Source organism: Protomyctophum bolini (genome assembly GCF_963924005.1).
Source record: "Protomyctophum bolini genome assembly, contig: SCAFFOLD_57, whole genome shotgun sequence".
Classification (NCBI taxonomy): Eukaryota; Metazoa; Chordata; class Actinopteri; order Myctophiformes; family Myctophidae; genus Protomyctophum; species Protomyctophum bolini.
In genome coordinates this window covers 86,186-113,820 of record NW_027665690.1, presented here as the reverse complement: position 1 = coordinate 113,820, position 27,635 = coordinate 86,186, and the positions used below count along the sequence as shown (strand labels likewise).

Below are 27,635 nucleotides of genomic sequence, written 5' to 3'. Positions count from 1 at the left end.
GTTTTTCAACAACCAAAAGTGTCAAATAATGTTTTAGGAGCTGTTTCTCAATAACCAAAAGTGTAAAATAATGTTTTAGGAGCTGTTTCTCAACAACCAAAGTGTCAAATAATGGTTAGAAGCTGTTTTTCAACAACCAAAAGTGTCAAATAATGTTTTAGGAGCTGTTTCTCAACAACCAAAAGTGTCAAATAATGTTTTAGGAGCTGTTTCTCAATAACCAAAAGTGTAAAATAATGTTTTAGGAGCTGTTTCTCAACAACCAAAGTGTCAAATAATGGTTAGAAGCTGTTTTTCAACAACCAAAAGTGTCAAATAATGTTTTAGGAGCTGTTTCTCAATAACCAAAAGTGTAAAATAATTTGCCAAAATAATTTGCCTGCCAAAATAATTTGCCTCCCAAAATAATTTGCCTCCCAAAATAATTTGCCTCCCAAAATAATTTGCCAAAATAATTTGCCTCCCAAAATAATTTGCCAAAATAATTTGCCTCCCAAAATAATTTGCCAAAATAATTTGCCTCCTGAAATAATTTGCCAAAATAATTTGCCTCCCAAAATAATTTGCCAAAATAATTTGCCTCCCAAAATAATTTTTCTCCCAAAATAATTTGCCAAAATAATTTGCCTCCCAAAATAATTTGCCTCCTGAAATAATTTGCCAAAATAATTTGCCAAAATAATTTGCCAAAATAATTTGCCTCACAAAATAATTTGCCTCCCAAAATAATTTGCCAAATAATTTGCCTCCCAAAATAATTTGCCAAAATAATTTGCCTCCCAAAATAATTTGCCAAAATAATTTGCCTCCCAAAATAATTTGCCAAAATAATTTGCCTCCCAAAATAATTTGCCTCCCAAAATAATTTGCCTCCCAAATTTATTTGCCTCCCAAAATAATTTGCCAAAATAATTTGCCTCCCAAAATAATAATAATCACCAATAATAATAACCAAAAGTGTAAAATAATGTTTTAGGAGCTGTTTCTCAACAACCAAAGTGTCAAATAATGGTTAGAAGCTGTTTCTCAACAACCAAAAGTGTCAAATAATGGTTAGAAGCTGTTTTTCAACAACCAAAAGTGTCAAATAATGTTTTAGGAGCTGTTTCTCAATAACCAAAAGTGTAAAATAATGTTTTAGGAGCTGTTTCTCAACAACCAAAGTGTCAAATAATGGTTAGAAGCTGTTTTTCAACAACCAAAAGTGTCAAATAATGTTTTAGGAGCTGTTTCTCAATAACCAAAAGTGTAAAATAATTTGCCAAAATAATTTGCCTGCCAAAATAATTTGCCTCCCAAAATAATTTGCCTCCCAAAATAATTTGCCAAAATAATTTGCCTCCCAAAATAATTTGCCAAAATAATTTGCCTCCTGAAATAATTTGCCAAAATAATTTGCCTCCCAAAATAATTTGCCTCCCAAAATAATTTGCCTCCTGAAATAATTTGCCAAAATAATTTGCCTCCCAAAATAATTTGCCAAAATAATTTGCCTCCCAAAATAATTTGCCAAAATAATTTGCCTCCCAAAATAATTTGCCAAAATAATTTGCCTCCCAAAATAATTTGCCTCCCAAATTAATTTGCCTCCCAAAATAATTTGCCAAAATAATTTGCCTCCCAAAATAATAATAATCACCAATAATAATAACCAAAAGTGTAAAATAATGTTTTAGGAGCTGTTTCTCAACAACCAAAGTGTCAAATAATGGTTAGAAGCTGTTTCTCAACAACCAAAAGTGTCAAATAATGTTTTAGGAGCTGTTTCTCAACAACCAGAAGTGTAAAATAATGTTTTAGGAGCTGTTTCTCAACAACCAAAGTGTCAAATAATGGTTAGAAGCTGTTTTTCAACAACCAAAAGTGTCAAATAATGTTTTAGGAGCTGTTTCTCAACAACCAAAAGTGTAAAATAATGTTTTAGGAGCTGTTTCTCAACAACAGAAGTGTCAAATAATGGTTAGAAGCTGTTTTTCAACAACCAAAAGTGTCAAATAATGTTTTAGGAGCTGTTTCTCAATAACCAAAAGTGTAAAATAATGTTTTAGGAGCTGTTTCTCAACAACCAAAGTGTCAAATAATGGTTAGAAGCTGTTTTTCAACAACCAAAAGTGTCAAATAATGTTTTAGGAGCTGTTTCTCAACAACCAAAAGTGTCAAATAATGTTTTAGGAGCTGTTTCTCAACAACCAAAGTGTCAAATAATGGTTAGAAGCTGTTTTTCAACAACCAAAAGTGTCAAATAATGTTTTAGGAGCTGTTTCTCAATAACCAAAAGTGTAAAATAATGTTTTAGGAGCTGTTTCTCAACAACCAAAGTGTCAAATAATGGTTAGAAGCTGTTTTTCAACAACCAAAAGTGTCAAATAATGTTTTAGGAGCTGTTTCTCAACAACCAAAAGTGTAAAATAATGTTTTAGGAGCTGTTTCTCAACAACCAAAGTGTCAAATAATGGTTAGAAGCTGTTTTTCAACAACCAAAAGTGTCAAATAATGTTTTAGGAGCTGTTTCTCAATAACCAAAAGTGTAAAATAATGTTTTAGGAGCTGTTTCTCAACAACCAAGTGTCAAATAATGTTTTAGGAGCTGTTTCTCAATAACCAAAAGTGTAAAATAATGTTTTAGGAGCCGTTTCTCAACAACCAAAGTGTCAAATAATGGTTAGAAGCTGTTTTTCATCAACCAAAAGTGTCAAATAATGTTTTAGGAGCTGTTTCTCAACAACCAGAAGTGTAAAATAATGTTTTAGGAGCTGTTTCTCAACAACCAAAGTGTCAAATAATGGTTAGAAGCTGTTTTTCAACAACCAAAAGTGTCAAATAATGTTTTAGGAGCTGTTTCTCAACAACCAAAAGTGTCAAATAATGTTTTAGGAGCTGTTTCTCAATAACCAAAAGTGTAAAATAATGTTTTAGGAGCTGTTTCTCAACAACCAAAGTGTCAAATAATGGTTAGAAGCTGTTTTTCAACAACCAAAAGTGTCAAATAATGTTTTAGGAGCTGTTTCTCAATAACCAAAAGTGTAAAATAATGTTTTAGGAGCTGTTTCTCAACAACCAAAGTGTCAAATAATGGTTAGAAGCTGTTTTTCAACAACCAAAAGTGTCAAATAATGTTTTAGGAGCTGTTTCTCAATAACCAAAAGTGTAAAATAATGTTTTAGGAGCTGTTTCTCAACAACCAAAGTGTCAAATAATGGTTAGAAGCTGTTTTTCAACAACAAAAAGTGTCAAATAATGTTTTAGGAGCTGTTTCTCAATAACCAAAAGTGTAAAATAATGTTTTAGGAGCTGTTTCTCAACAACCAAAGTGTCAAATAATGGTTAGAAGCTGTTTTTCAACAACCAAAAGTGTCAAATAATGTTTTATGAGCTGTTTCTCAATAACCAAAAGTGTAAAATAATGTTTTAGGAGCTGTTTCTCAACAACCAAAGTGTCAAATAATGGTTAGAAGCTGTTTTTCAACAACCAAAAGTGTCAAATAATGTTTTAGGAGCTGTTTCTCAATAACCAAAAGTGTAAAATAATGTTTTAGGAGCTGTTTCTCAACAACCAAAGTGTCAAATAATGGTTAGAAGCTGTTTTTCAACAACCAAAAGTGTCAAATAATGTTTTAGGAGCTGTTTCTCAATAACCAAAAGTGTAAAATAATGTTTTAGGAGCTGTTTCTCAACAACCAAAGTGTCAAATAATGGTTAGAAGCTGTTTTTCAACAACCAAAAGTGTCAAATAATGTTTTAGGAGCTGTTTCTCAATAACCAAAAGTGTAAAATAATGTTTTAGGAGCTGTTTCTCAACAACCAAAGTGTCAAATAATGGTTAGAAGCTGTTTTTCAACAACCAAAAGTGTCAAATAATGTTTTATGAGCTGTTTCTCAATAACCAAAAGTGTAAAATAATGTTTTAGGAGCTGTTTCTCAACAACCAAAGTGTCAAATAATGGTTAGAAGCTGTTTTTCAACAACCAAAAGTGTCAAATAATGTTTTAGGAGCTGTTTCTCAATAACCAAAAGTGTAAAATAATGTTTTAGGAGCTGTTTCTCAACAACCAAAGTGTCAAATAATGGTTAGAAGCTGTTTTTCAACAACCAAAAGTGTCAAATAATGTTTTAGGAGCTGTTTCTCAATAACCAAAAGTGTAAAATAATGTTTTAGGAGCTGTTTCTCAACAACCAAAGTGTCAAATAATGGTTAGAAGCTGTTTTTCAACAACAAAAAGTGTCAAATAATGTTTTAGGAGCTGTTTCTCAATAACCAAAAGTGTTAAATAATGTTTTAGGAGCTGTTTCTCAACAACCAAAGTGTCAAATAATGGTTAGAAGCTGTTTTTCAACAACCAAAAGTGTCAAATAATGTTTTAGGAGCTGTTTCTCAATAACCAAAAGTGTAAAATAATGTTTTAGGAGCTGTTTCTCAACAACCAAAGTGTCAAATAATGGTTAGAAGCTGTTTTTCAACAACCAAAAGTGTCAAATAATGTTTTAGGAGCTGTTTCTCAACAAACAAAAGTGTAAAATAATGTTTTAGGAGCTGTTTCTCAACAACCAAAGTGTCAAATAATGGTTAGAAGCTGTTTTTCAACAACCAAAAGTGTCAAATAATGTTTTAGGAGCTGTTTCTCAATAACCAAAAGTGTAAAATAATGTTTTAGGAGCTGTTTCTCAACAACCAAAGTGTCAAATAATGGTTAGAAGCTGTTTTTCAACAACCAAAAGTGTCAAATAATGTTTTAGGAGCTGTTTCTCAATAACCAAAAGTGTAAAATAATTTGCCAAAATAATTTGCCTGCCAAAATAATTTGCCTCCCAAAATAATTTGCCTCCCAAAATAATTTGCCAAAATAATTTGCCTCCCAAAATAATTTGCCAAAATAATTTGCCTCCTGAAATAATTTGCCAAAATAATTTGCCTCCCAAAATAATTTGCCAAAATAATTTGCCTCCCAAAATAATTTGCCAAAATAATTTGCCTCCTGAAATAATTTGCCAAAATAATTTGCCTCCCAAAATAATTTGCCTCCCAAAATAATTTGCCAAAATAATTTGCCTCCCAAAATAATTTGCCTCCTGAAATAATTTGCCAAAATAATTTGCCTCCCAAAATAATTTGCCAAAATAATTTGCCAAAATAATTTGCCTCCCAAAATAATTTGCCAAAATAATTTGCCTCCCAAAATAATTTGCCAAAATAATTTGCCTCCCAAAATAATTTGCCTCCTGAAATAATTTGCCAAAATAATTTGCCAAAATAATTTGCCTCACAAAATAATTTGCCAAAATAATTTGCCTCCCAAAATAATTTGCCAAAATAATTTGCCTCCTGAAATAATTTGCCAAAATAATTTGCCTCCCAAAATAATTTGCCTCCCAAAATAATTTGCCTCCCAAAATAATTTGCCTCCCAAAATAATTTGCCTCCTGAAATAATTTGCCAAAATAATTTGCCTCCCAAAATAATTTGCCAAAATAATTTGCCTCCCAAAATAATTTGCCAAAATAATTTGCCAAAATAATTTGCCTCCCAAAATAATTTGCCTCCTGAAATAATTTGCCAAAATAATTTGCCTCACAAAATAATTTGCCTCCCAAAATAATTTGCCTCCCAAAATAATTTGCCTCCCAAAATAATTTGCCAAAATAATTTGCCTCCCAAAATAATTTGCCAAAATAATTTGCCAAAATAATTTGCCTCCCAAAATAATTTGCCTCCCAAAATAATTTGCCTCCTGAAATAATTTGCCAAAATAATTTGCCTCCCAAAATAATTTGCCTCCTGAAATAATTTGCCAAAATAATTTGCCTCCCAAAATAATTTGCCAAAATAATTTGCCTCCCAAAATAATTTGCCAAAATAATTTGCCTCCCAAAATAATTTGCCAAAATAATTTGCCTCCCAAAATAATTTGCCTCCCAAATTAATTTGCCAAAATAATTTGCCTCCCAAAATAATAATAATCACCAATAATAATAACCAAAAGTGTAAAATAATGTTTTAGGAGCTGTTTCTCAACAACCAAAGTGTCAAATAATGGTTAGAAGCTGTTTCTCAACAACCAAAAGTGTCAAATAATGTTTTAGGAGCTGTTTCTCAATAACCAAAAGTGTAAAATAATGTTTTAGGAGCTGTTTCTCAACAACCAAAGTGTCAAATAATGGTTAGAAGCTGTTTTTCAACAACCAAAAGTGTCAAATAATGTTTTATGAGCTGTTTCTCAATAACCAAAAGTGTAAAATAATGTTTTAGGAGCTGTTTCTCAACAACCAAAGTGTCAAATAATGGTTAGAAGCTGTTTTTCAACAACCAAAAGTGTCAAATAATGTTTTATGAGCTGTTTCTCAATAACCAAAAGTGTAAAATAATGTTTTAGGAGCTGTTTCTCAACAACCAAAGTGTCAAATAATGGTTAGAAGCTGTTTTTCAACAACCAAAAGTGTCAAATAATGTTTTAGGAGCTGTTTCTCAATAACCAAAAGTGTAAAATAATGTTTTAGGAGCTGTTTCTCAACAACCAAAGTGTCAAATAATGGTTAGAAGCTGTTTTTCAACAACCAAAAGTGTCAAATAATGTTTTAGGAGCTGTTTCTCAATAACCAAAAGTGTAAAATAATGTTTTAGGAGCTGTTTCTCAACAACCAAAGTGTCAAATAATGGTTAGAAGCTGTTTTTCAACAACCAAAAGTGTCAAATAATGTTTTAGGAGCTGTTTCTCAATAACCAAAAGTGTAAAATAATGTTTTAGGAGCTGTTTCTCAACAACCAAAGTGTCAAATAATGGTTAGAAGCTGTTTTTCAACAACCAAAAGTGTCAAATAATGTTTTAGGAGCTGTTTCTCAACAAACAAAAGTGTAAAATAATGTTTTAGGAGCTGTTTCTCAACAACCAAAGTGTCAAATAATGGTTAGAAGCTGTTTTTCAACAACCAAAAGTGTCAAATAATGTTTTAGGAGCTGTTTCTCAATAACCAAAAGTGTAAAATAATGTTTTAGGAGCTGTTTCTCAACAACCAAAGTGTCAAATAATGGTTAGAAGCTGTTTTTCAACAACCAAAAGTGTCAAATTATGTTTTAGGAGCTGTTTCTCAATAACCAAAAGTGTAAAATAATTTGCCAAAATAATTTGCCTGCCAAAATAATTTGCCTCCTGAAATAATTTGCCAAAATAATTTGCCTCCCAAAATAATTTGCCTCCCAAAATAATTTGCCAAAATAATTTGCCTCCCAAAATAATTTGCCAAAATAATTTGCCTCCCAAAATAATTTGCCTCCTGAAATAATTTGCCAAAATAATTTGCCAAAATAATTTGCCTCACAAAATAATTTGCCTCACAAAATAATTTGCCTCCCAAAATAATTTGCCTCCCAAAATAATTTGCCAAAATAATTTGCCTCCCAAAATAATTTGCCAAAATAATTTGCCTCCCAAAATAATTTGCCAAAATAATTTGCCTCCCAAAATAATTTGCCTCCCAAAATAATTTGCCTCCTGAAATAATTTGCCAAAATAATTTGCCTCCCAAAATAATTTGCCTCCCAAAATAATTTGCCTCCCAAAATAATTTGCCTCCCAAAATAATTTGCCAAAATAATTTGCCTCCCAAAATAATTTGCCAAAATAATTTGCCTCCCAAAATAATTTGCCTCCTGAAATAATTTGCCAAAATAATTTGCCAAAATAATTTGCCTCACAAAATAATTTGCCTCCCAAAATAATTTGCCTCCCAAAATAATTTGCCAAAATAATTTGCCTCCCAAAATAATTTGCCAAAATAATTTGCCTCCCAAAATAATTTGCCAAAATAATTTGCCTCCCAAAATAATTTGCCAAAATAATTTGCCTCCCAAAATAATTTGCCAAAATAATTTGCCTCCCAAAATAATTTGCCTCCCAAAATAATTTGCCTCCTGAAATAATTTGCCAAAATAATTTGCCTCCCAAAATAATTTGCCTCCTGAAATAATTTGCCAAAATAATTTGCCAAAATAATTTGCCTCACAAAATAATTTGCCTCCCAAAATAATTTGCCTCCCAAAATAATTTGCCTCCCAAAATAATTTGCCAAAATAATTTGCCTCCCAAAATAATTTGCCAAAATAATTTGCCTCCCAAAATAATTTGCCTCCCAAAATAATTTGCCTCCCAAAATAATTTGCCTCCCAAAATAATTTGCCTCCCAAATTAATTTGCCAAAATAATTTGCCTCCCAAAATAATAATAATCACCAATAATAATAACCAAAAGTGTAAAATAATGTTTTAGGAGCTGTTTCTCAACAACCAAAGTGTCAAATAATGGTTAGAAGCTGTTTCTCAACAACCAAAAGTGTCAAATAATGTTTTAGGAGCTGTTTCTCAACAACCAAAGTGTCAAATAATGGTTAGAAGCTGTTTTTCAACAACCAAAATTGTCAAATAATGTTTTAGGAGCTGTTTCTCAATAACCAAAAGTGTAAAATAATGTTTTAGGAGCTGTTTCTCAACAACCAAAGTGTCAAATAATGGTTAGAAGCTGTTTTTCAACAACCAAAAGTGTCAAATAATGTTTTAGGAGCTGTTTCTCAATAACCAAAAGTGTAAAATAATGTTTTAGGAGCTGTTTCTCAACAACCAAAGTGTCAAATAATGGTTAGAAGCTGTTTTTCAACAACCAAAAGTGTCAAATAATGTTTTATGAGCTGTTTCTCAATAACCAAAAGTGTAAAATAATGTTTTAGGAGCTGTTTCTCAACAACCAAAGTGTCAAATAATGGTTAGAAGCTGTTTTTCAACAACCAAAAGTGTCAAATAATGTTTTAGGAGCTGTTTCTCAATAACCAAAAGTGTAAAATAATGTTTTAGGAGCTGTTTCTCAACAACCCAAGTGTCAAATAATGGTTAGAAGCTGTTTTTCAACAACCAAAAGTGTCAAATAATGTTTTAGGAGCTGTTTCTCAATAACCAAAAGTGTAAAATAATGTTTTAGGAGCTGTTTCTCAACAACCAAAGTGTCAAATAATGGTTAGAAGCTGTTTTTCAACAACCAAAAGTGTCAAATAATGTTTTAGGAGCTGTTTCTCAATAACCAAAAGTGTAAAATAATGTTTTAGGAGCTGTTTCTCAACAACCAAAGTGTCAAATAATGGTTAGAAGCTGTTTTTCAACAACCAAAAGTGTCAAATAATGTTTTAGGAGCTGTTTCTCAATAACCAAAAGTGTAAAATAATGTTTTAGGAGCTGTTTCTCAACAACCAAAGTGTCAAATAATGGTTAGAAGCTGTTTTTCAACAACCAAAAGTGTCAAATAATGTTTTAGGAGCTGTTTCTCAACAACCAAAAGTGTCAAATAATGTTTTAGGAGCTGTTTCTCAATAACCAAAAGTGTAAAATAATGTTTTAGGAGCTGTTTCTCAACAACCAAAGTGTCAAATAATGGTTAGAAGCTGTTTTTCAACAACCAAAAGTGTCAAATAATGTTTTAGGAGCTGTTTCTCAATAACCAAAAGTGTAAAATAATTTGCCAAAATAATTTGCCTGCCAAAATAATTTGCCTCCCAAAATAATTTGCCTCCCAAAATAATTTGCCTCCCAAAATAATTTGCCAAAATAATTTGCCTCCCAAAATAATTTGCCTCCCAAAATAATTTGCCAAAATAATTTGCCTCCTGAAATAATTTGCCAAAATAATTTGCCTCCCAAAATAATTTGCCAAAATAATTTGCCTCCCAAAATAATTTTTCTCCCAAAATAATTTGCCAAAATAATTTGCCTCCCAAAATAATTTGCCTCCTGAAATAATTTGCCAAAATAATTTGCCTCACAAAATAATTTGCCTCCCAAAATAATTTGCCAAAATAATTTGCCAAAATAATTTGCCTCCCAAAATAATTTGCCAAAATAATTTGCCTCCCAAAATAATTTGCCAAAATAATTTGCCTCCCAAAATAATTTGCCAAAATAATTTGCCTCCCAAAATAATTTGCCTCCCAAATTTATTTGCCTCCCAAAATAATTTGCCAAAATAATTTGCCTCCCAAAATAATAATAATCACCAATAATAATAACCAAAAGTGTAAAATAATGTTTTAGGAGCTGTTTCTCAACAACCAAAGTGTCAAATAATGGTTAGAAGCTGTTTCTCAACAACCAAAAGTGTCAAATAATGGTTAGAAGCTGTTTTTCAACAACCAAAAGTGTCAAATAATGTTTTAGGAGCTGTTTCTCAATAACCAAAAGTGTAAAATAATGTTTTAGGAGCTGTTTCTCAACAACCAAAGTGTCAAATAATGGTTAGAAGCTGTTTTTCAACAACCAAAAGTGTCAAATAATGTTTTAGGAGCTGTTTCTCAATAACCAAAAGTGTAAAATAATTTGCCAAAATAATTTGCCTGCCAAAATAATTTGCCTCCCAAAATAATTTGCCTCCCAAAATAATTTGCCAAAATAATTTGCCTCCCAAAATAATTTGCCAAAATAATTTGCCTCCTGAAATAATTTGCCAAAATAATTTGCCTCCCAAAATAATTTGCCTCCCAAAATAATTTGCCTCCTGAAATAATTTGCCAAAATAATTTGCCTCCCAAAATAATTTGCCAAAATAATTTGCCTCCCAAAATAATTTGCCAAAATAATTTGCCTCCCAAAATAATTTGCCTCCCAAAATAATTTGCCTCCCAAATTAATTTGCCTCCCAAAATAATTTGCCAAAATAATTTGCCTCCCAAAATAATAATAATCACCAATAATAATAACCAAAAGTGTAAAATAATGTTTTAGGAGCTGTTTCTCAACAACCAAAGTGTCAAATAATGGTTAGAAGCTGTTTCTCAACAACCAAAAGTGTCAAATAATGTTTTAGGAGCTGTTTCTCAACAACCAGAAGTGTAAAATAATGTTTTAGGAGCTGTTTCTCAACAACCAAAGTGTCAAATAATGGTTAGAAGCTGTTTTTCAACAACCAAAAGTGTCAAATAATGTTTTAGGAGCTGTTTCTCAACAACCAAAAGTGTAAAATAATGTTTTAGGAGCTGTTTCTCAACAACAGAAGTGTCAAATAATGGTTAGAAGCTGTTTTTCAACAACCAAAAGTGTCAAATAATGTTTTAGGAGCTGTTTCTCAATAACCAAAAGTGTAAAATAATGTTTTAGGAGCTGTTTCTCAACAACCAAAGTGTCAAATAATGGTTAGAAGCTGTTTTTCAACAACCAAAAGTGTCAAATAATGTTTTAGGAGCTGTTTCTCAACAACCAAAAGTGTCAAATAATGTTTTAGGAGCTGTTTCTCAACAACCAAAGTGTCAAATAATGGTTAGAAGCTGTTTTTCAACAACCAAAAGTGTCAAATAATGTTTTAGGAGCTGTTTCTCAACAACCAAAAGTGTAAAATAATGTTTTAGGAGCTGTTTCTCAACAACCAAAGTGTCAAATAATGGTTAGAAGCTGTTTTTCAACAACCAAAAGTGTCAAATAATGTTTTAGGAGCTGTTTCTCAACAACCAAAAGTGTAAAATAATGTTTTAGGAGCTGTTTCTCAACAACCAAAGTGTCAAATAATGGTTAGAAGCTGTTTTTCAACAACCAAAAGTGTCAAATAATGGTTAGAAGCTGTTTTTCAACAACCAAAAGTGTCAAATAATGTTTTAGGAGCTGTTTCTCAATAACCAAAAGTGTAAAATAATGTTTTAGGAGCTGTTTCTCAACAACCAAAGTGTCAAATAATGGTTAGAAGCTGTTTTTCAACAACCAAAAGTGTCAAATAATGTTTTAGGAGCTGTTTCTCAACAACCAAAAGTGTAAAATAATGTTTTAGGAGCTGTTTCTCAACAACCAAAGTGTCAAATAATGGTTAGAAGCTGTTTTTCAACAACCAAAAGTGTCAAATAATGTTTTAGGAGCTGTTTCTCAATAACCAAAAGTGTAAAATAATGTTTTAGGAGCTGTTTCTCAACAACCAAGTGTCAAATAATGTTTTAGGAGCTGTTTCTCAATAACCAAAAGTGTAAAATAATGTTTTAGGAGCCGTTTCTCAACAACCAAAGTGTCAAATAATGGTTAGAAGCTGTTTTTCAACAACCAAAAGTGTCAAATAATGTTTTAGGAGCTGTTTCTCAATAACCAAAAGTGTAAAATAATGTTTTAGGAGCTGTTTCTCAACAACCAAAGTGTCAAATAATGGTTAGAAGCTGTTTTTCAACAACCAAAAGTGTCAAATAATGTTTTAGGAGCTGTTTCTCAACAACCAAAAGTGTCAAATAATGTTTTAGGAGCTGTTTCTCAATAACCAAAAGTGTAAAATAATGTTTTAGGAGCTGTTTCTCAACAACCAAAGTGTCAAATAATGGTTAGAAGCTGTTTTTCAACAACCAAAAGTGTCAAATAATGTTTTAGGAGCTGTTTCTCAATAACCAAAAGTGTAAAATAATTTGCCAAAATAATTTGCCTGCCAAAATAATTTGCCTCCCAAAATAATTTGCCTCCCAAAATAATTTGCCTCCCAAAATAATTTGCCAAAATAATTTGCCTCCCAAAATAATTTGCCAAAATAATTTGCCTCCCAAAATAATTTGCCAAAATAATTTGCCTCCTGAAATAATTTGCCAAAATAATTTGCCTCCCAAAATAATTTGCCAAAATAATTTGCCAAAATAATTTGCCTCCCAAAATAATTTTTCTCCCAAAATAATTTGCCAAAATAATTTGCCTCCCAAAATAATTTGCCTCCTGAAATAATTTGCCAAAATAATTTGCCAAAATAATTTGCCAAAATAATTTGCCTCACAAAATAATTTGCCTCCCAAAATAATTTGCCAAAATAATTTGCCTCCCAAAATAATTTGCCAAAATAATTTGCCTCCCAAAATAATTTGCCAAAATAATTTGCCTGCCAAAATAATTTGCCTCCCAAAATAATTTGCCTCCCAAAATAATTTGCCTCCCAAATTTATTTGCCTCCCAAAATAATTTGCCAAAATAATTTGCCTCCCAAAATAATAATAATCACCAATAATAATAACCAAAAGTGTAAAATAATGTTTTAGGAGCTGTTTCTCAACAACCAAAGTGTCAAATAATGGTTAGAAGCTGTTTCTCAACAACCAAAAGTGTCAAATAATGGTTAGAAGCTGTTTTTCAACAACCAAAAGTGTCAAATAATGTTTTAGGAGCTGTTTCTCAATAACCAAAAGTGTAAAATAATGTTTTAGGAGCTGTTTCTCAACAACCAAAGTGTCAAATAATGGTTAGAAGCTGTTTTTCAACAACCAAAAGTGTCAAATAATGTTTTAGGAGCTGTTTATCAATAACCAAAAGTGTAAAATAATTTGCCAAAATAATTTGCCTGCCAAAATAATTTGCCTCCCAAAATAATTTGCCTCCCAAAATAATTTGCCAAAATAATTTGCCTCCCAAAATAATTTGCCAAAATAATTTGCCTCCCAAAATAATTTGCCAAAATAATTTGCCTCCCAAAATAATTTGCCTCCCAAATTAATTTGCCTCCCAAAATAATTTGCCAAAATAATTTGCCTCCCAAAATAATAATAATCACCAATAATAATAACCAAAAGTGTAAAATAATGTTTTAGGAGCTGTTTCTCAACAACCAAAGTGTCATATAATGGTTAGAAGCTGTTTCTCAACAACCAAAAGTGTCAAATAATGTTTTAGGAGCTGTTTCTCAACAACCAGAAGTGTAAAATAATGTTTTAGGAGCTGTTTCTCAACAACCAAAGTGTCAAATAATGGTTAGAAGCTGTTTTTCAACCACCAAAAGTGTCAAATAATGTTTTAGGAGCTGTTTCTCAACAACCAAAAGTGTAAAATAATGTTTTAGGAGCTGTTTCTCAACAACAGAAGTGTCAAATAATGGTTAGAAGCTGTTTTTCAACAACCAAAAGTGTCAAATAATGTTTTAGGAGCTGTTTCTCAATAACCAAAAGTGTAAAATAATGTTTTAGGAGCTGTTTCTCAACAACCAAAGTGTCAAATAATGGTTAGAAGCTGTTTTTCAACAACCAAAAGTGTCAAATAATGTTTTAGGAGCTGTTTCTCAACAACCAAAAGTGTCAAATAATGTTTTAGGAGCTGTTTCTCAACAACCAAAGTGTCAAATAATGGTTAGAAGCTGTTTTTCAACAACCAAAAGTGTCAAATAATGTTTTAGGAGCTGTTTCTCAATAACCAAAAGTGTAAAATAATGTTTTAGGAGCTGTTTCTCAACAACCAAAGTGTCAAATAATGGTTAGAAGCTGTTTTTCAACAACCAAAAGTGTCAAATAATGTTTTAGGAGCTGTTTCTCAACAACCAAAAGTGTAAAATAATGTTTTAGGAGCTGTTTCTCAACAACCAAAGTGTCAAATAATGGTTAGAAGCTGTTTTTCAACAACCAAAAGTGTCAAATAATGTTTTAGGAGCTGTTTCTCAATAACCAAAAGTGTAAAATAATGTTTTAGGAGCTGTTTCTCAACAACCAAAGTGTCAAATAATGTTTTAGGAGCTGTTTCTCAATAACCAAAAGTGTAAAATAATGTTTTAGGAGCCGTTTCTCAACAACCAAAGTGTCAAATAATGGTTAGAAGCTGTTTTTCAACAACCAAAAGTGTCAAATAATGTTTTAGGAGCTGTTTCTCAACAACCAGAAGTGTAAAATAATGTTTTAGGAGCTGTTTCTCAACAACCAAAGTGTCAAATAATGGTTAGAAGCTGTTTTACAACAACCAAAAGTGTCAAATAATGTTTTAGGAGCTGTTTCTCAGTAACCAAAAGTGTAAAATAATGTTTTAGGAGCTGTTTCTCAACAACCAAAGTGTCAAATAATGGTTAGAAGCTGTTTTTCAACAACCAAAAGTGTCAAATAATGTTTTAGGAGCTGTTTCTCAACAACCAAAAGTGTAAAATAATGTTTTAGGAGCTGTTTCTCAACAACCAAAGTGTCAAATAATGGTTAGAAGCTGTTTCACAACAACCAAAGTGTCAAAGAATGGTTAGAAGCTGTTTTTCAACAACCAAAAGTGTCAAATAATGTTTTAGGAGCTGTTTCTCAACAACCAAAGTGTCAAATAATGGTTAGAAGCTGTTTTTCAACAACCAAAAGTGTCAAATAATGTTTTAGGAGCTGTTTCTCAATAACCAAAAGTGTCAAATAATGTTTTAGGAGCTGTTTCTCAACAACCAAAGTGTCAAATAATGGTTAGAAGCTGTTTTTCAACAACCAAAAGTGTCAAATAATGTTTTAGGAGCTGTTTCTTAATAACCAAAAGTGTAAAATAATGTTTTAGGAGCTGTTTCTCAACAACCAAAGTGTCAAATAATGGTTATAGCTGTTTTTCAACAACCAAAAGTGTCAAATAATGTTTTAGGAGCTGTTTCTCAATAACCAAAAGTGTAAAATAATGTTTTAGGAGCTGTTTCTCAACAACCAAAGTGTCAAATAATGGTTAGAAGCTGTTTTTCAACAACCAAAAGTGTCAAATAATGTTTTAGGAGCTGTTTCTCAACAACCAAAAGTGTAAAATAATGTTTTAGGAGCTGTTTCTCAACAACCAAAGTGTCAAATAATGGTTAGAAGCTGTTTTTCAACAACCAAAAGTGTCAAATAATGTTTTAGGAGCTGTTTCTCAATAACCAAAAGTGTAAAATAATGTTTTAGGAGCTGTTTCTCAACAACCAAAGTGTCAAATAATGGTTAGAAGCTGTTTTTCAACAACCAAAAGTGTCAAATAATGTTTTAGGAGCTGTTTCTCAATAACCAAAAGTGTCAAATAATGTTTTAGGAGCTGTTTCTCAATAACCAAAAGTGGAAAATAATTTGCCAAAATAATTTGCCTCCCAAAATAATTTGCCAAAATAATTTGCCTGCCAAAATAATTTGCCTCCCAAAATAATTTGCCTGCCAAAATAATTTGCCTCCCAAAATAATTTGCCAAAATAATTTGCCTCCCAAAATAATTTGCCTCCCAAAATAATTTGCCTCCCAAAATAATTTGCCAAAATAATTTGCCTCCCAAAATAATTTGCCAAAATAATTTGCCTCACAAAATTATTTGCCAAAATAATTTGCCTCCCAAAATAATTTGCCTCCCAAAATAATTTGCCTCCCAAAATAATTTGCCAAAATAATTTGCCTCCCAAAATAAATTTCCAAAATAATTTGCCTCCCAAAATGTTGGCTGTTTTTCAACAACCAAAACTGTCAAATAATGTTTTAGGAGCTGTTTCTCAATAACCAAAAGTGTAAAATAATGTTTTAGGAGCTGTTTCTCAACAACCAAAGTGTCAAAGAATGGTTAGCTGTTTTTCAACAACCAAAAGTGTCAAATAATGTTTTAGGAGCTGTTTCTCAATAACCAAAAGTGTAAAATAATTTGCCAAAATAATTTGCCTCCCAAAATAATTTGCCAAAATAATTTGCCTGCCAAAATAATTTGCCTCACAAAATAATTTGCCAAAATAATTTGCCTCCCAAAATAATCTTTCTCCCAAAATAATTTGCCAAAATAATTTGCCTCCCAAAATAATTTGCCAAAATAATTTGCCTCCCAAAATAATTTGCCAAAATAATTTGCCTCCCAAAATAATTTGCCTCCCAAAATAATTTGCCAAAATAATTTGCCTGCCAAAATAATTTGCCTCCCAAAATAATTTGCCAAAATAATTTGCCTGCCAAAATAATTTGCCTCCCAAAATAATTTGCCTCCTGAAATAATTTGCCAAAATAATTTGCCTCCCAAAATAATTTGCCAAAATAATTTGCCTCACAAAATTATTTGCCTCCCAAAATAATTTGCCAAAATAATTTGCCTCCCAAAATAATTTGCCTCCCAAAATAATTTGCCAAAATAATTTGCCTCCCAAAATAATTTGCCAAAATAATTTGCCTCCCAAAATAATTTGCCTCCCAAAATAATTTGCCAAAATAATTTGCCTCCCAAAATAATTTGCCTCCCAAAATAATTTGCCAAAATAATTTGCCTCCCAAAATAATTTGCCAAAATAATTTGCCTCCCAAAATAATTTGCTTCCCAAAATAATTTGCCTCCCAAAATAATTTGCCTGCCAAAATAATTTGCCTCCCAAAATAATTTGCCAAAATAATTTGCCTCCCAAAATAATTTGCCTCCTGAAATAATTTGCCTCCCAAAATAATTTGCCAAAATAATTTGCCTCACAAAATTATTTGCCTCCCAAAATAATTTGCCTCCCAAAATAATTTGCCAAAATAATTTGCCTCCCAAAATAATTTGCCTCCCAAAATAATTTCCCAAAATAATTTGCCAAAATAATTTGCCAAAATAATTTGCCTCCTGAAATAATTTGCCAAAATAATTTGCCTCCCAAAATAATTTGCCTCACAAAATAATTTGCCTCCCAAAATAATTTGCCAAAATAATTTGCCTCCCAAAATAATTTGCTTCCCAAAATAATTTGCCTCCCAAAATAATTTGCCTGCCAAAATAATTTGCCTCCCAAAATAATTTTGCCAAAATAATTTGCCTCCCAAAATAATTTGCCTCCTGAAATAATTTGCCAAAATAATTTGCCTCCCAAAATAATTTGCCTCCCAAAATAATTGTCAAATAATGTTTTAGGAGCTGTTTCTCAATAACCAAAAGTGTAAAATAATTTGCCAAAATAATTTGCCTCCCAAAATAATTTGCCAAAATAATTTGCCTGCCAAAATAATTTGCCTCCCAAAATAATTTGCCAAAATAATTTGCCTCCCAAAATAATCTTTCTCCCAAAATAATTTGCCAAAATAATTTGCCTCCCAAAATAATTTGCCAAAATAATTTGCCAAAATAATTTGCCTCCCAAAATAATTTGCCTCCCAAAATAATTTGCCAAAATAATTTGCCTCCCAAAATAATTTGCCTGCCAAAATAATTTGCCTCCCAAAATAATTTGCCAAAATAATTTGCCTCCCAAAATAATTTGCCTCCCAAAATAATTTGCCTCCTGAAATAATTTGCCAAAATAATTTGCCTCCCAAAATAATTTGCCAAAATAATTTGCCTCCCAAAATTATTTGCCTCCCAAAATAATTTGCCAAAATAATTTGCCTCCCAAAATAATTTGCCTCCCAAAATAATTTGCCTCCCAAAATAATTTGCCAAAATAATTTGCCTCCCAAAATAATTTGCCAAAATAATTTGCCTCCCAAAATAATTTGCCAAAATAATTTGCCTCCCAAAATAATTTGCCTCCCAAAATAATTTGCCAAAATAATTTGCCTCCCAAAATAATTTGCCTCCCAAAATAATTTGCCAAAATAATTTGCCTCCCAAAATAATTTGCCAAAATAATTTGCCTCCCAAAATAATTTGCCTGCCAAAATAATTTGCCAAAATAATTTGCCTCCCAAAATAATTTGCCAAAATAATTTGCCTCACAAAATTATTTGCCTCCCAAAATAATTTGCCTCCCAAAATAATTTGCCAAAATAATTTGCCTCCCAAAATAATTTGCCTCCCAAAATAATTTGCCAAAATAATTTGCCAAAATAATTTGCCAAAATAATTTGCCTCCTGAAATAATTTGCCAAAATAATTTGCCTCCCAAAATAATTTGCCTCACAAAATAATTTGCCTCCCAAAATAATTTGCCTCCCAAAATAATTTGCTTCCCAAAATAATTTGCCTCCCAAAATAATTTGCCTGCCAAAATAATTTGCCTCCCAAAATAATTTGCCAAAATAATTTGCCTCCTGAAATAATTTGCCAAAATAATTTGCCTCCCAAAATAATTTGCCTCCCAAAATAATTTGCCAAAATAATTTGCCTCCCAAAATAATTTGCCAAAATAATTTGCCTCCCAAAATAATTTGCCTCCCAAAATAATTTGCCTCCCAAAATAATTTGCCTGCCAAAATAATTTGCCTCCCAAAATAATTTGCCAAAATAATTTGCCTCCCAAAATAATTTGCCTCCCAAAATAATTTGCCTCCCAAAATAATTTGCCTCCTGAAATAATTTGCCAAAATAATTTGCCTCACAGAATTATTTGCCTCCCAAAATAATTTGCCTCCCAAAATAATTTGCCAAAATAATTTGCCTCCCAAAATAATTTGCCAAAATAATTTGCCTCCCAAAATAATTTGCCAAAATAATTTGCCTCCCAAAATAATTTGCCAAAATAATTTGCCTCCCAAAATAATTTGCTTCCCAAAATAATTTGCCTCCCAAAATAATTTGCCTGCCAAAATAATTTGCCTCCCAAAATAATTTGCCAAAATAATTTGCCTCCCAAAATAATTTGCCTCCTGAAATAATTTGCCAAAATAATTTGCCTCCCAAAATAATTTGCCAAAATAATTTGCCTCACAAAATTATTTGCCTCCCAAAATAATTTGCCTCCCAAAATAATTTGCCAAAATAATTTGCCTCCCAAAATAATTTGCCAAAATAATTTGCCAAAATAATTTGCCTCCTGAAATAATTTGCCAAAATAATTTGCCAAAATAATTTGCCTCACAAAATTATTTGCCTCCCAAAATAATTTGCCTCCCAAAATAATTTGCTTCCCAAAATAATTTGCCTCCCAAAATAATTTGCCTGCCAAAATAATTTGCCTCCCAAAATAATTTGCCAAAATAATTTGCCTCCCAAAATAATTTGCCTCCCAAAATAATTTGCCTCCTGAAATAATTTGCCAAAATAATTTGCCTCCCAAAATAATTTGCCAAAATAATTTGCCAAAATAATTTGCCTCACAAAATAATTTGCCTCCCAAAATAATTTGCCTCCCAAAATAATTTGCCAAAATAATTTGCCTCCCAAAATAATTTGCCTCCCAAAATAATTTGCCAAAATAATTTGCCTCCCAAAATAATTTGCCAAAATAATTTGCCAAAATAATTTGCCTCCCAAAATAATTTGCCAAAATAATTTGCCTCCCAAAATAATTTGCCAAAATAATTTGCCTCCCAAAATAATTTGCCTCCCAAAATAATTTGCCTCCCAAAATAATTTGCCAAAATAATTTGCCTCCCAAAATAATTTGCCAAAATAATTTGCCTCCCAAAATAATTTGCCAAAATAATTTGCCTCCCAAAATAATTTGCCAAAATAATTTGCCTCCCAAAATAATTTGCCTCCCAAAATAATTTGCCAAAATAATTTGCCTCCCAAAATAATTTGCCAAAATAATTTGCCTCCCAAAATAATTTGCCTCCCAAAATAATTTGCTTCCCAAAATAATTTGCCTCCCAAAATAATTTGCCTGCCAAAATAATTTGCCTCCCAAAATAATTTGCCTCCCAAAATAATTTGCCAAAATAATTTGCCTGCCAAAATAATTTGCCTCCCAAAATAATTTGCCAAAATAATTTGCCTCCCAAAATAATTTGCCAAAATAATTTGCCTCCCAAAATAATTTGCCAAAATAATTTGCCTCCCAAAATAATTTGCCTCCCAAAATAATTTGCCTCCCAAAATAATTTGCCAAAATAATTTGCCTCCCAAAATAATTTGCCAAAATAATTTGCCTCCCAAAATAATTTGCCAAAATAATTTGCCTCCCAAAATAATTTGCCAAAATAATTTGCCAAAATAATTTGCCAAAATAATTTGCCTCCCAAAATAATTTGCCTCCCAAAATAATTTGCCTCCCAAAATAATTTGCCAAAATAATTTGCCTCCCAAAATAATTTGCCTCCCAAAATAATTTGCTTCCCAAAATAATTTGCCTCCCAAAATAATTTGCCTGCCAAAATAATTTGCCTCCCAAAATAATTTGCCTCCCAAAATAATTTGCCTCCCAAAATAATTTGCCTCCCAAAATAATTTGCCTCCTGAAATAATTTGCCAAAATAATTTGCCTCCCAAAATAATTTGCCAAAATAATTTGCCTCACAAAATAATTTGCCTCCCAAAATAATTTGCCTCCCAAAATAATTTGCCAAAATAATTTGCCTCCCAAAATAATTTGCCTCCCAAAATAATTTGCCAAAATAATTTGCCTCCCAAAATAATTTGCCTCCTGAAATAATTTGCCAAAATAATTTGCCTCCCAAAATAATTTGCCTCCCAAAATAATTTGCCTCCCAAAATAATTTGCCAAAATAATTTGCCTCCTAAAATAATTTGCCAAAATAATTTGCCTCCCAAAATAATTTGCCAAAATAATTTGCCTCACAAAATAATTTGCCTCCCAAAATAATTTGCCAAAATAATTTGCCTCCCAAAATAATTTGCCTCCCAAAATAATTTGCCAAAATAATTTGCCTCCCAAAATAATTTGCCTCCCGAAATAATTTGCCAAAATAATTTGCCTCCCAAAATAATTTGCCTCCCAAAATAATTTGCCTCCTAAAATAATTTGCCAAAATAATTTGCCTCCCAAAATAATTTGCCAAAATAATTTGCCTCCCAAATTACATTACATAATTGTGTCGGACTGTGGCAGCGAGACGTATCAGACAGCAGAGTTTATTGAATATTTCCTGAACCCACTGTCGATAAAACACCCCAGTTTTATAAAAGACACTTACGATTTTGTGGACAAAATTAAAGCTATTAAAGTAGGAAAGGAGGCCCTTCTATTTTCAATAGATATAGACAGCCTCTACACAAACATTGAAACAGAATCAGGACTACAAGCAGTCAGGGAAGTCTTTAGTAAATACCCAGACACAAGTCGACCAGAGGAGGAAATACTCCAATTACTAGACTTAAATCTAACCCAGAATGACTTTTCCTTTAACAACAAATTCTATTTACAAATCAAAGGCACGGCCATGGGAAAGAGATTTGCACCATCTTATGCAAACATTTACATGAGCATATGGGAACAGACCGCACTAGAAAAATGCAGACTTAAACCGACACATTACTATAGATTTCTAGATGATATATTTGGAATATGGGAACATAGCCAAGAAGAATTCCAGGAATTTATTGATGTTTTAAATAGCCATCATAGATCCATAACGATAAAATATGTGACACACACAGAAAGGATTGACTTTCTTGATGTAACAATCTTCAAGGGCCCAAACTTTAACACAAATGGGAAACTAGACTTAAAAGTATTCTTTAAAGAAACAGACACTCACGCCCTATTACACAAAACATCATTCCACCCGACACACTCCTACACAGGAATAGTCAAATCACAACTACTAAGATTCCATAGGATTTGCACGCAAAGAAGTGATTTCAAAATAGCTTGTAAAACTCTATTTAATGCCCTCAGACTAAGAGGATACACTAGGACCTTCCTCCGGAAAGCCCAAAAAACCTTCTTAGAAATAAAAGTGCGAGATACAGGCCCCAAATTGGCCCTGATAACCAGTTATTCAACACAGAGCACACTAGCCAACAACAGAATAAAAAGGAATTTTGAGAACCGAACAGACGATCTTCTAAAAGATTATAAAATTATATCGGCCTACAGAAAAAATAAAAACCTTAAAGATTATCTAGTACACAGCAAGCTAAAAGAAATCAACACACCAGCACGCCAGGGACCAGAATACTTCAAACCCAAACAATTAGTAAAAAATAGAACCACAAAACGCGTCTTGGAGATTAAACAACAAATAACAGCCAGAACCAGCAACTGCATTTATTTAATCACATGTGAAAAATGTGGTTTACAATATGTCGGAGAGACAGGTAAAACAATAGGTACTAGGCTGGGACGACACAGATACAATATTAACAATGCCAAAAAGACAACCACAAGATTGGTGCAACATTTTATGGCGCACGGCATTGGAGCTCTAAAATGCGCTGGACTTCAACACAATCCTAACTGGACAGTAGGACAAAGACGTTTTAATGAAAAACAGTGGATTAAGAACCTCAACACGGATTTTCCTCGAGGCTTAAACATGCCTAAAATTAGATCTTGAACACTAAAAAACTTAAACTCAGGATTAAACTGGAGAAATCTAAAAGTGATTGGATCAGACTTCCTTCGGATACATGGCGAATGCATTTATTCCTTGCATTGTGCCTACACATGTCGCGACCTGCGGTCGCGACATGTGTAGGCACAGTGCACTGAAATCTTTTAATTCCCCCCTCCAACACCACAAGAAGCAAATATTTTACTTAAAAAACGTTCGCTCTGAATGAATAAATACTGCATATTCAAAGATTTGCACCACATTTTCACGATTAAAAAAAAATAACAGATCTACAAGCTTGTAACGCGGCACTCGCTGCCGCTCTATGAGCTTGTAGATCTGCTATTTTTCAACAGCTAAAGCATAACGTAATGCTTGAAACACCAAAAGGGGTTCCCGTCCTGTCTGAAGTATAAGTTGACATTACTGTGTGTGTGTGTGTGTGTGTGTGTGTGTGTGTGTGTGTGTGTGTGTGTGTGTGTGTGTGTGTGTGTGTGTGTGTGTCTCAGCTCAGATCACCTTCATTCAGGACGTGGGACGTCTCCCAAGACGACTTTTCCCTGGCAGGTAATAAATATTTTTATTTTATTTATTTGTATTTATTTTATCATCACTGATTTCAGCCTGTTGTTTTCTCACTGCCCCATTCTCTACGTAGAACAACACAAATACATTTAATTAAATCCTTGTAAAGCTGCTATAAGCAATAATATGTCAAGATTTGAATGACCTTTATATATTTTTTTGGTATTCAGACAGCCAGCAATGTGTAGAACACTCCCAAAATAAATTACGTCTCTGTGACACATCTAGCCGCAATCTGCATTCAAATATTGTCCTAGAAGCTTTGTCATTGGTCATCTGATGCTGGTCATCTGAGGACTTTGGGACCCGTCTCCGGTTTGAAGCTTTCCGTGTTAAAGGGCTCGCGGTCTAAGCCCCAAAACACACACCGTTATGGATGTAAATGTAAACCGACTTGAGTCCTCGGCTGGTCTTCCCTGTCCGCAGCGATGGGGCAGCCAGCCTTGAAATGGGCCTCCAGATCCTGGCCCATTTCTGCTATAATATTTATAATATATAATATATTGTAGATGGCAACAGAAACCCCAAAAGGGGTTCCCGTCCTGAATGTGTTAAGCCCCACCTCTGCCCTTATTATTAAAAAAATAACACTAACACTAAACGGAAATTGAAAACAAAAAAATATGAAATAAATAACGGTAGTGGGTCGCACACACCAAGACTGCAGTTCAAAACATTCACACTGAAGGCTGGATAGTTGAAATGTTTGTCCTCTGTTCAAAATGCAAGAATAAATGTTTTGAAATACAGTCTTGGTGTGTGCGACCCGATTACTGTTATTTATTTGATATATTTTAACGGTCAACGCACCTAAAGTCAGAGCATGAAGAGTACAACTAAATGAATCACATCGACTACTCTAACCTTTAGGTCTTGTCTGTGCACTGCGTCCAGGTTCAAAGCCGAGGCCCTGACGGACAAAGACCCAGGCACACTGGAAGGGGACAGCGACGGTGAAGAGGAGCACAGCCCGGGGAGGACCCCTGCCCCGGGGACCCCTTCTGTGCCTGGGGGCGATAACCCTGCCCTGCCCGACAGCCAGGGTCCGGGAGGAGGGGCCGACATGCCCGCCAGTCAACCCCAACCCACCATCACGGAGGATCTCCTGGAGGACGAGGATCTGCTCATAGAGGAGTACGACAGCGATTAGCGGAGAGGGAAAGAGACGCCCTGTGATGCTTTCGACCTCCTCAAGGGCCTCCCAAACGATAAAACGCCACCTATAGTTCATTCTCAGTGAGAGGGAAAGAGACGCCCTGTGATGCTTTCGACCTCCTCAAGGGCCTCCCAAACGATAAAACGCCACCTATAGTTCATTCTCAGTGAGCACGGTCCCGTGAATTTGTTGCGCCCGTGCTCGTTTCACGCACACGCCCGCGACTCACCAGACCTGGATTCGGTTTAGCTTTCTTTTTGCGTTTCTTTTTGAGTTGTCGCGCGCACCTCTTTAGCAGACCTGTTGCAGACCTGTGGTTGGTCCAGACCTGTAGCAGACCTGTGGTTGGTCCAGACCTGTAGCAGACCTGTGGTTGGTCCAGACCTGTAGCAGACCTGTGGTTGGTCCAGACCTGTAGCAGACCTGTGGTTGGTCCAGACCTGTAGCAGACCTGTGGTTGGTCCAGACCTGTAGCAGACCTGTGGTTGGTCCAGACCTGTAGCAGACCTGTGGTTGGTCCAGACCTGTAGCAGACCTGTGGTTGGTCCAGACCTGTAGCAGACCTGTGGTTGGTCCAGACCTGTAGCAGACCTGTGGTTTGTCCAGACCTGTAGCAGACCTGTGGTTGGTCCAGACCTGTAGCAGACCTGTGGTTGGTCCAGACCTGTAGCAGACCTGTGGTTGGTCCAGGCAACAACGTGTGCGTTCCTCGCTTCCCGTTTGAAAGGCCCTTTACTTGGAACACACTGTGACCCTTTTTGTTTATATTAGTTAGCGTTCTCGGTGTGCGTGCAGCCGTGCACGGCCCTCGTTATCCTCCCAACAAGTATATTATTCTGTTGAAACGTTGCTCGGTAGAAAGTCCGGGAGGCGGATTAACGTCGCGCAACGTCGTCTGTTTTTTTTTTATTATTATTTTTATTTTAGATTTTTTGACCACCTCAACAACCTGAACATTGAACATTATGTGGATTTTCTGTGGCCTGGGGTTTTCTCTGTGTGTTCGGAAGCCTTTTGAGCTGCAATGGAAACAGCCCAAATCGATCAAATTTGTTGTGATAAATTGTTAGGTCATATATGGGATTTGTGGACTCTTGCATCACAGTCCACAGGCAAATCAGAGCATTTGTTTGAGCCTAATTATTCAGAAAGCCCAAGACCACATGAAAATCTACTGAATGTTCAAAGTTCATGTTTTTAGGGGGCTCCGAAAACCTTAAAAAAAGTAATAAGAAAAATTACAAAAAATGTCACCAGACCTTTAATGGGAGATCTCGCCTTTCCCGCATGTCTATTGTGCTCAACTGGTGAATTCAATTTACAGGTTGCTAAGCAACAGATGTTGCCTTTTTGCCGTTCGCCTCCACGTTATCGGAAAATGAGACGTGCATTTACCTCGGATTCCTTTTCCCAGGTCAAAGCGAGCTTTATGTTGAGTAAAGCTCATTTTTGGCCCCACAACCGACAGCCACAAAATCTCTTGGTGAAAAGAAAAGTTGACCGTCTGTCACAACACGCATTCGGTTCACGTCTCAGGTTTTGGCGGACCCTCGAAATAAGGGTTTAAAAAAAACAAAAAAACACTGGCGGTTTTTGAAAGCATAAGCACTGCCCCTCTAACACTCTGCACGTCCCTGACTTACAGTAGCATTGGTGGGCGCAGAGGGTCTCTCTGATTGACTTACAGTAGCATTGGTGGGCGGAGAGGGTCTCTCTGATTGCCTGTTTCTGGCACTTATCCAAACTCACGTACAGATGAGCTCTTAAAATCCTAAATAGTGTTGATATTTATTTGATGTGCATATTTAAAACACACACACCCCCGCCCAGAAACAAATCCTCATTGAATGTTTGTCACTCTCCTAAACCAAGGAACATACACACACACACACACACACACAACTTTTCTGATATGTTTTGTTTGATTTTGTTATTCCTTCTTTAACTGTTTCACTTGAGTGGGTGATTATTATTATTCTTTTGTCATTTAAATACTCACTTGACAGATGTTTTTATTTGTGTGTGAATTAAAAAGAAAATATTTTTGCTTCATTAAAAGTTGAGCTTTGTTTTGTCCTCGGTAGTTTAATAGTGTTGGTTTCCACCAGTTTAAATCTAATATTTGTTTAAGATTACAGTAGCCAACACCATAAGTACACACGGTGGATGAATATCCTGCTACCTATAATGCATTACTACTCACGTCATGGTCATATAATTCGTTATTTTGATTGTTTTTAACAAGAGTGTAAGTATAGTGCTGTTTTTACACACAACAAAACACACTCTTAAAGCAGGGGTTCTCAACCTTTTTGGCTGGGGGCCCCCGGAAATGCTTTGGCCATGTCTCGTGACCACCTCCCCGCCCCCCACCCCCACCCCACATTCATAAACTAATTCTGTAGGTGTAGGCTATAATACACTAGCCTGGCTAGTAATAAGCCAGACCGAATCAGCCGTTGGCAAAACAAATTGCCTGCCGGTGGATAGTGTCATTTGAGTCTGGCTTATTAGCCAGGCTAATAATACACTGCAGTGTTTTTATGTGTTTTCTTAAGCAATTGATTAATGTACTCGTCCTCATTTCGATCAGGACTTCAGTCTCCTCATTTGACCACGTCTATATATTTATTAACAAAAATAGTATTACACTAGAACCATAATTATCTTCCCTAACGAAACAAAAACACAATAGCTTACCTCCTTAACTTAAACAGAACTTAACATGGAACGGAACTCAAAATCACCTACTCAGACTTGGACAACAAAGCATACGAACTCATATTAACAAAACAAAATCAACTACGGGCGGTGGCCGGTTGGGAGCCGAGGAGGACAGGTCTGTCCCCTGCGTGCCGCACTCTCTTCTGCTCCTCTCTTATGTATAGGGAAAGGCCACCCTCGTTAGCCACTGGAATGTCTGTTTGGACTCAGGCCTTCTCCACCAATCAATGGCTGCCCCCGAGTTTCCCCCACCAAAGGATGGCCGGCTGCAGGAAGTCTCCCCTACATTGGACGGCTGTCCACCGCGCTCTGCATCCATCCAGTCACGCCCAGGCTCACGGTGCCATCT

At 34.0% G+C, this 27,635-nt stretch overlaps 1 protein-coding gene across 1 annotated transcript in view; it reads left to right on the top strand.

Moving 5' to 3' along the window:
- rad17 (RAD17 checkpoint clamp loader component) overlaps positions 1-26,638 on the top strand; it is a 171,013-nt gene extending 144,375 nt beyond the window's left edge. The window contains exons 16-17 of the mRNA XM_080794577.1: positions 23,331-23,388; positions 24,301-26,638. Coding sequence (XP_080650703.1) covers positions 23,331-23,388; positions 24,301-24,556 — 314 coding nt within the window. The 3' untranslated portion in view covers positions 24,557-26,638. The remainder of the gene's footprint in view (positions 1-23,330; positions 23,389-24,300) is intronic.
- The last annotated feature ends 997 nt before the right edge of the window (positions 26,639-27,635 follow it).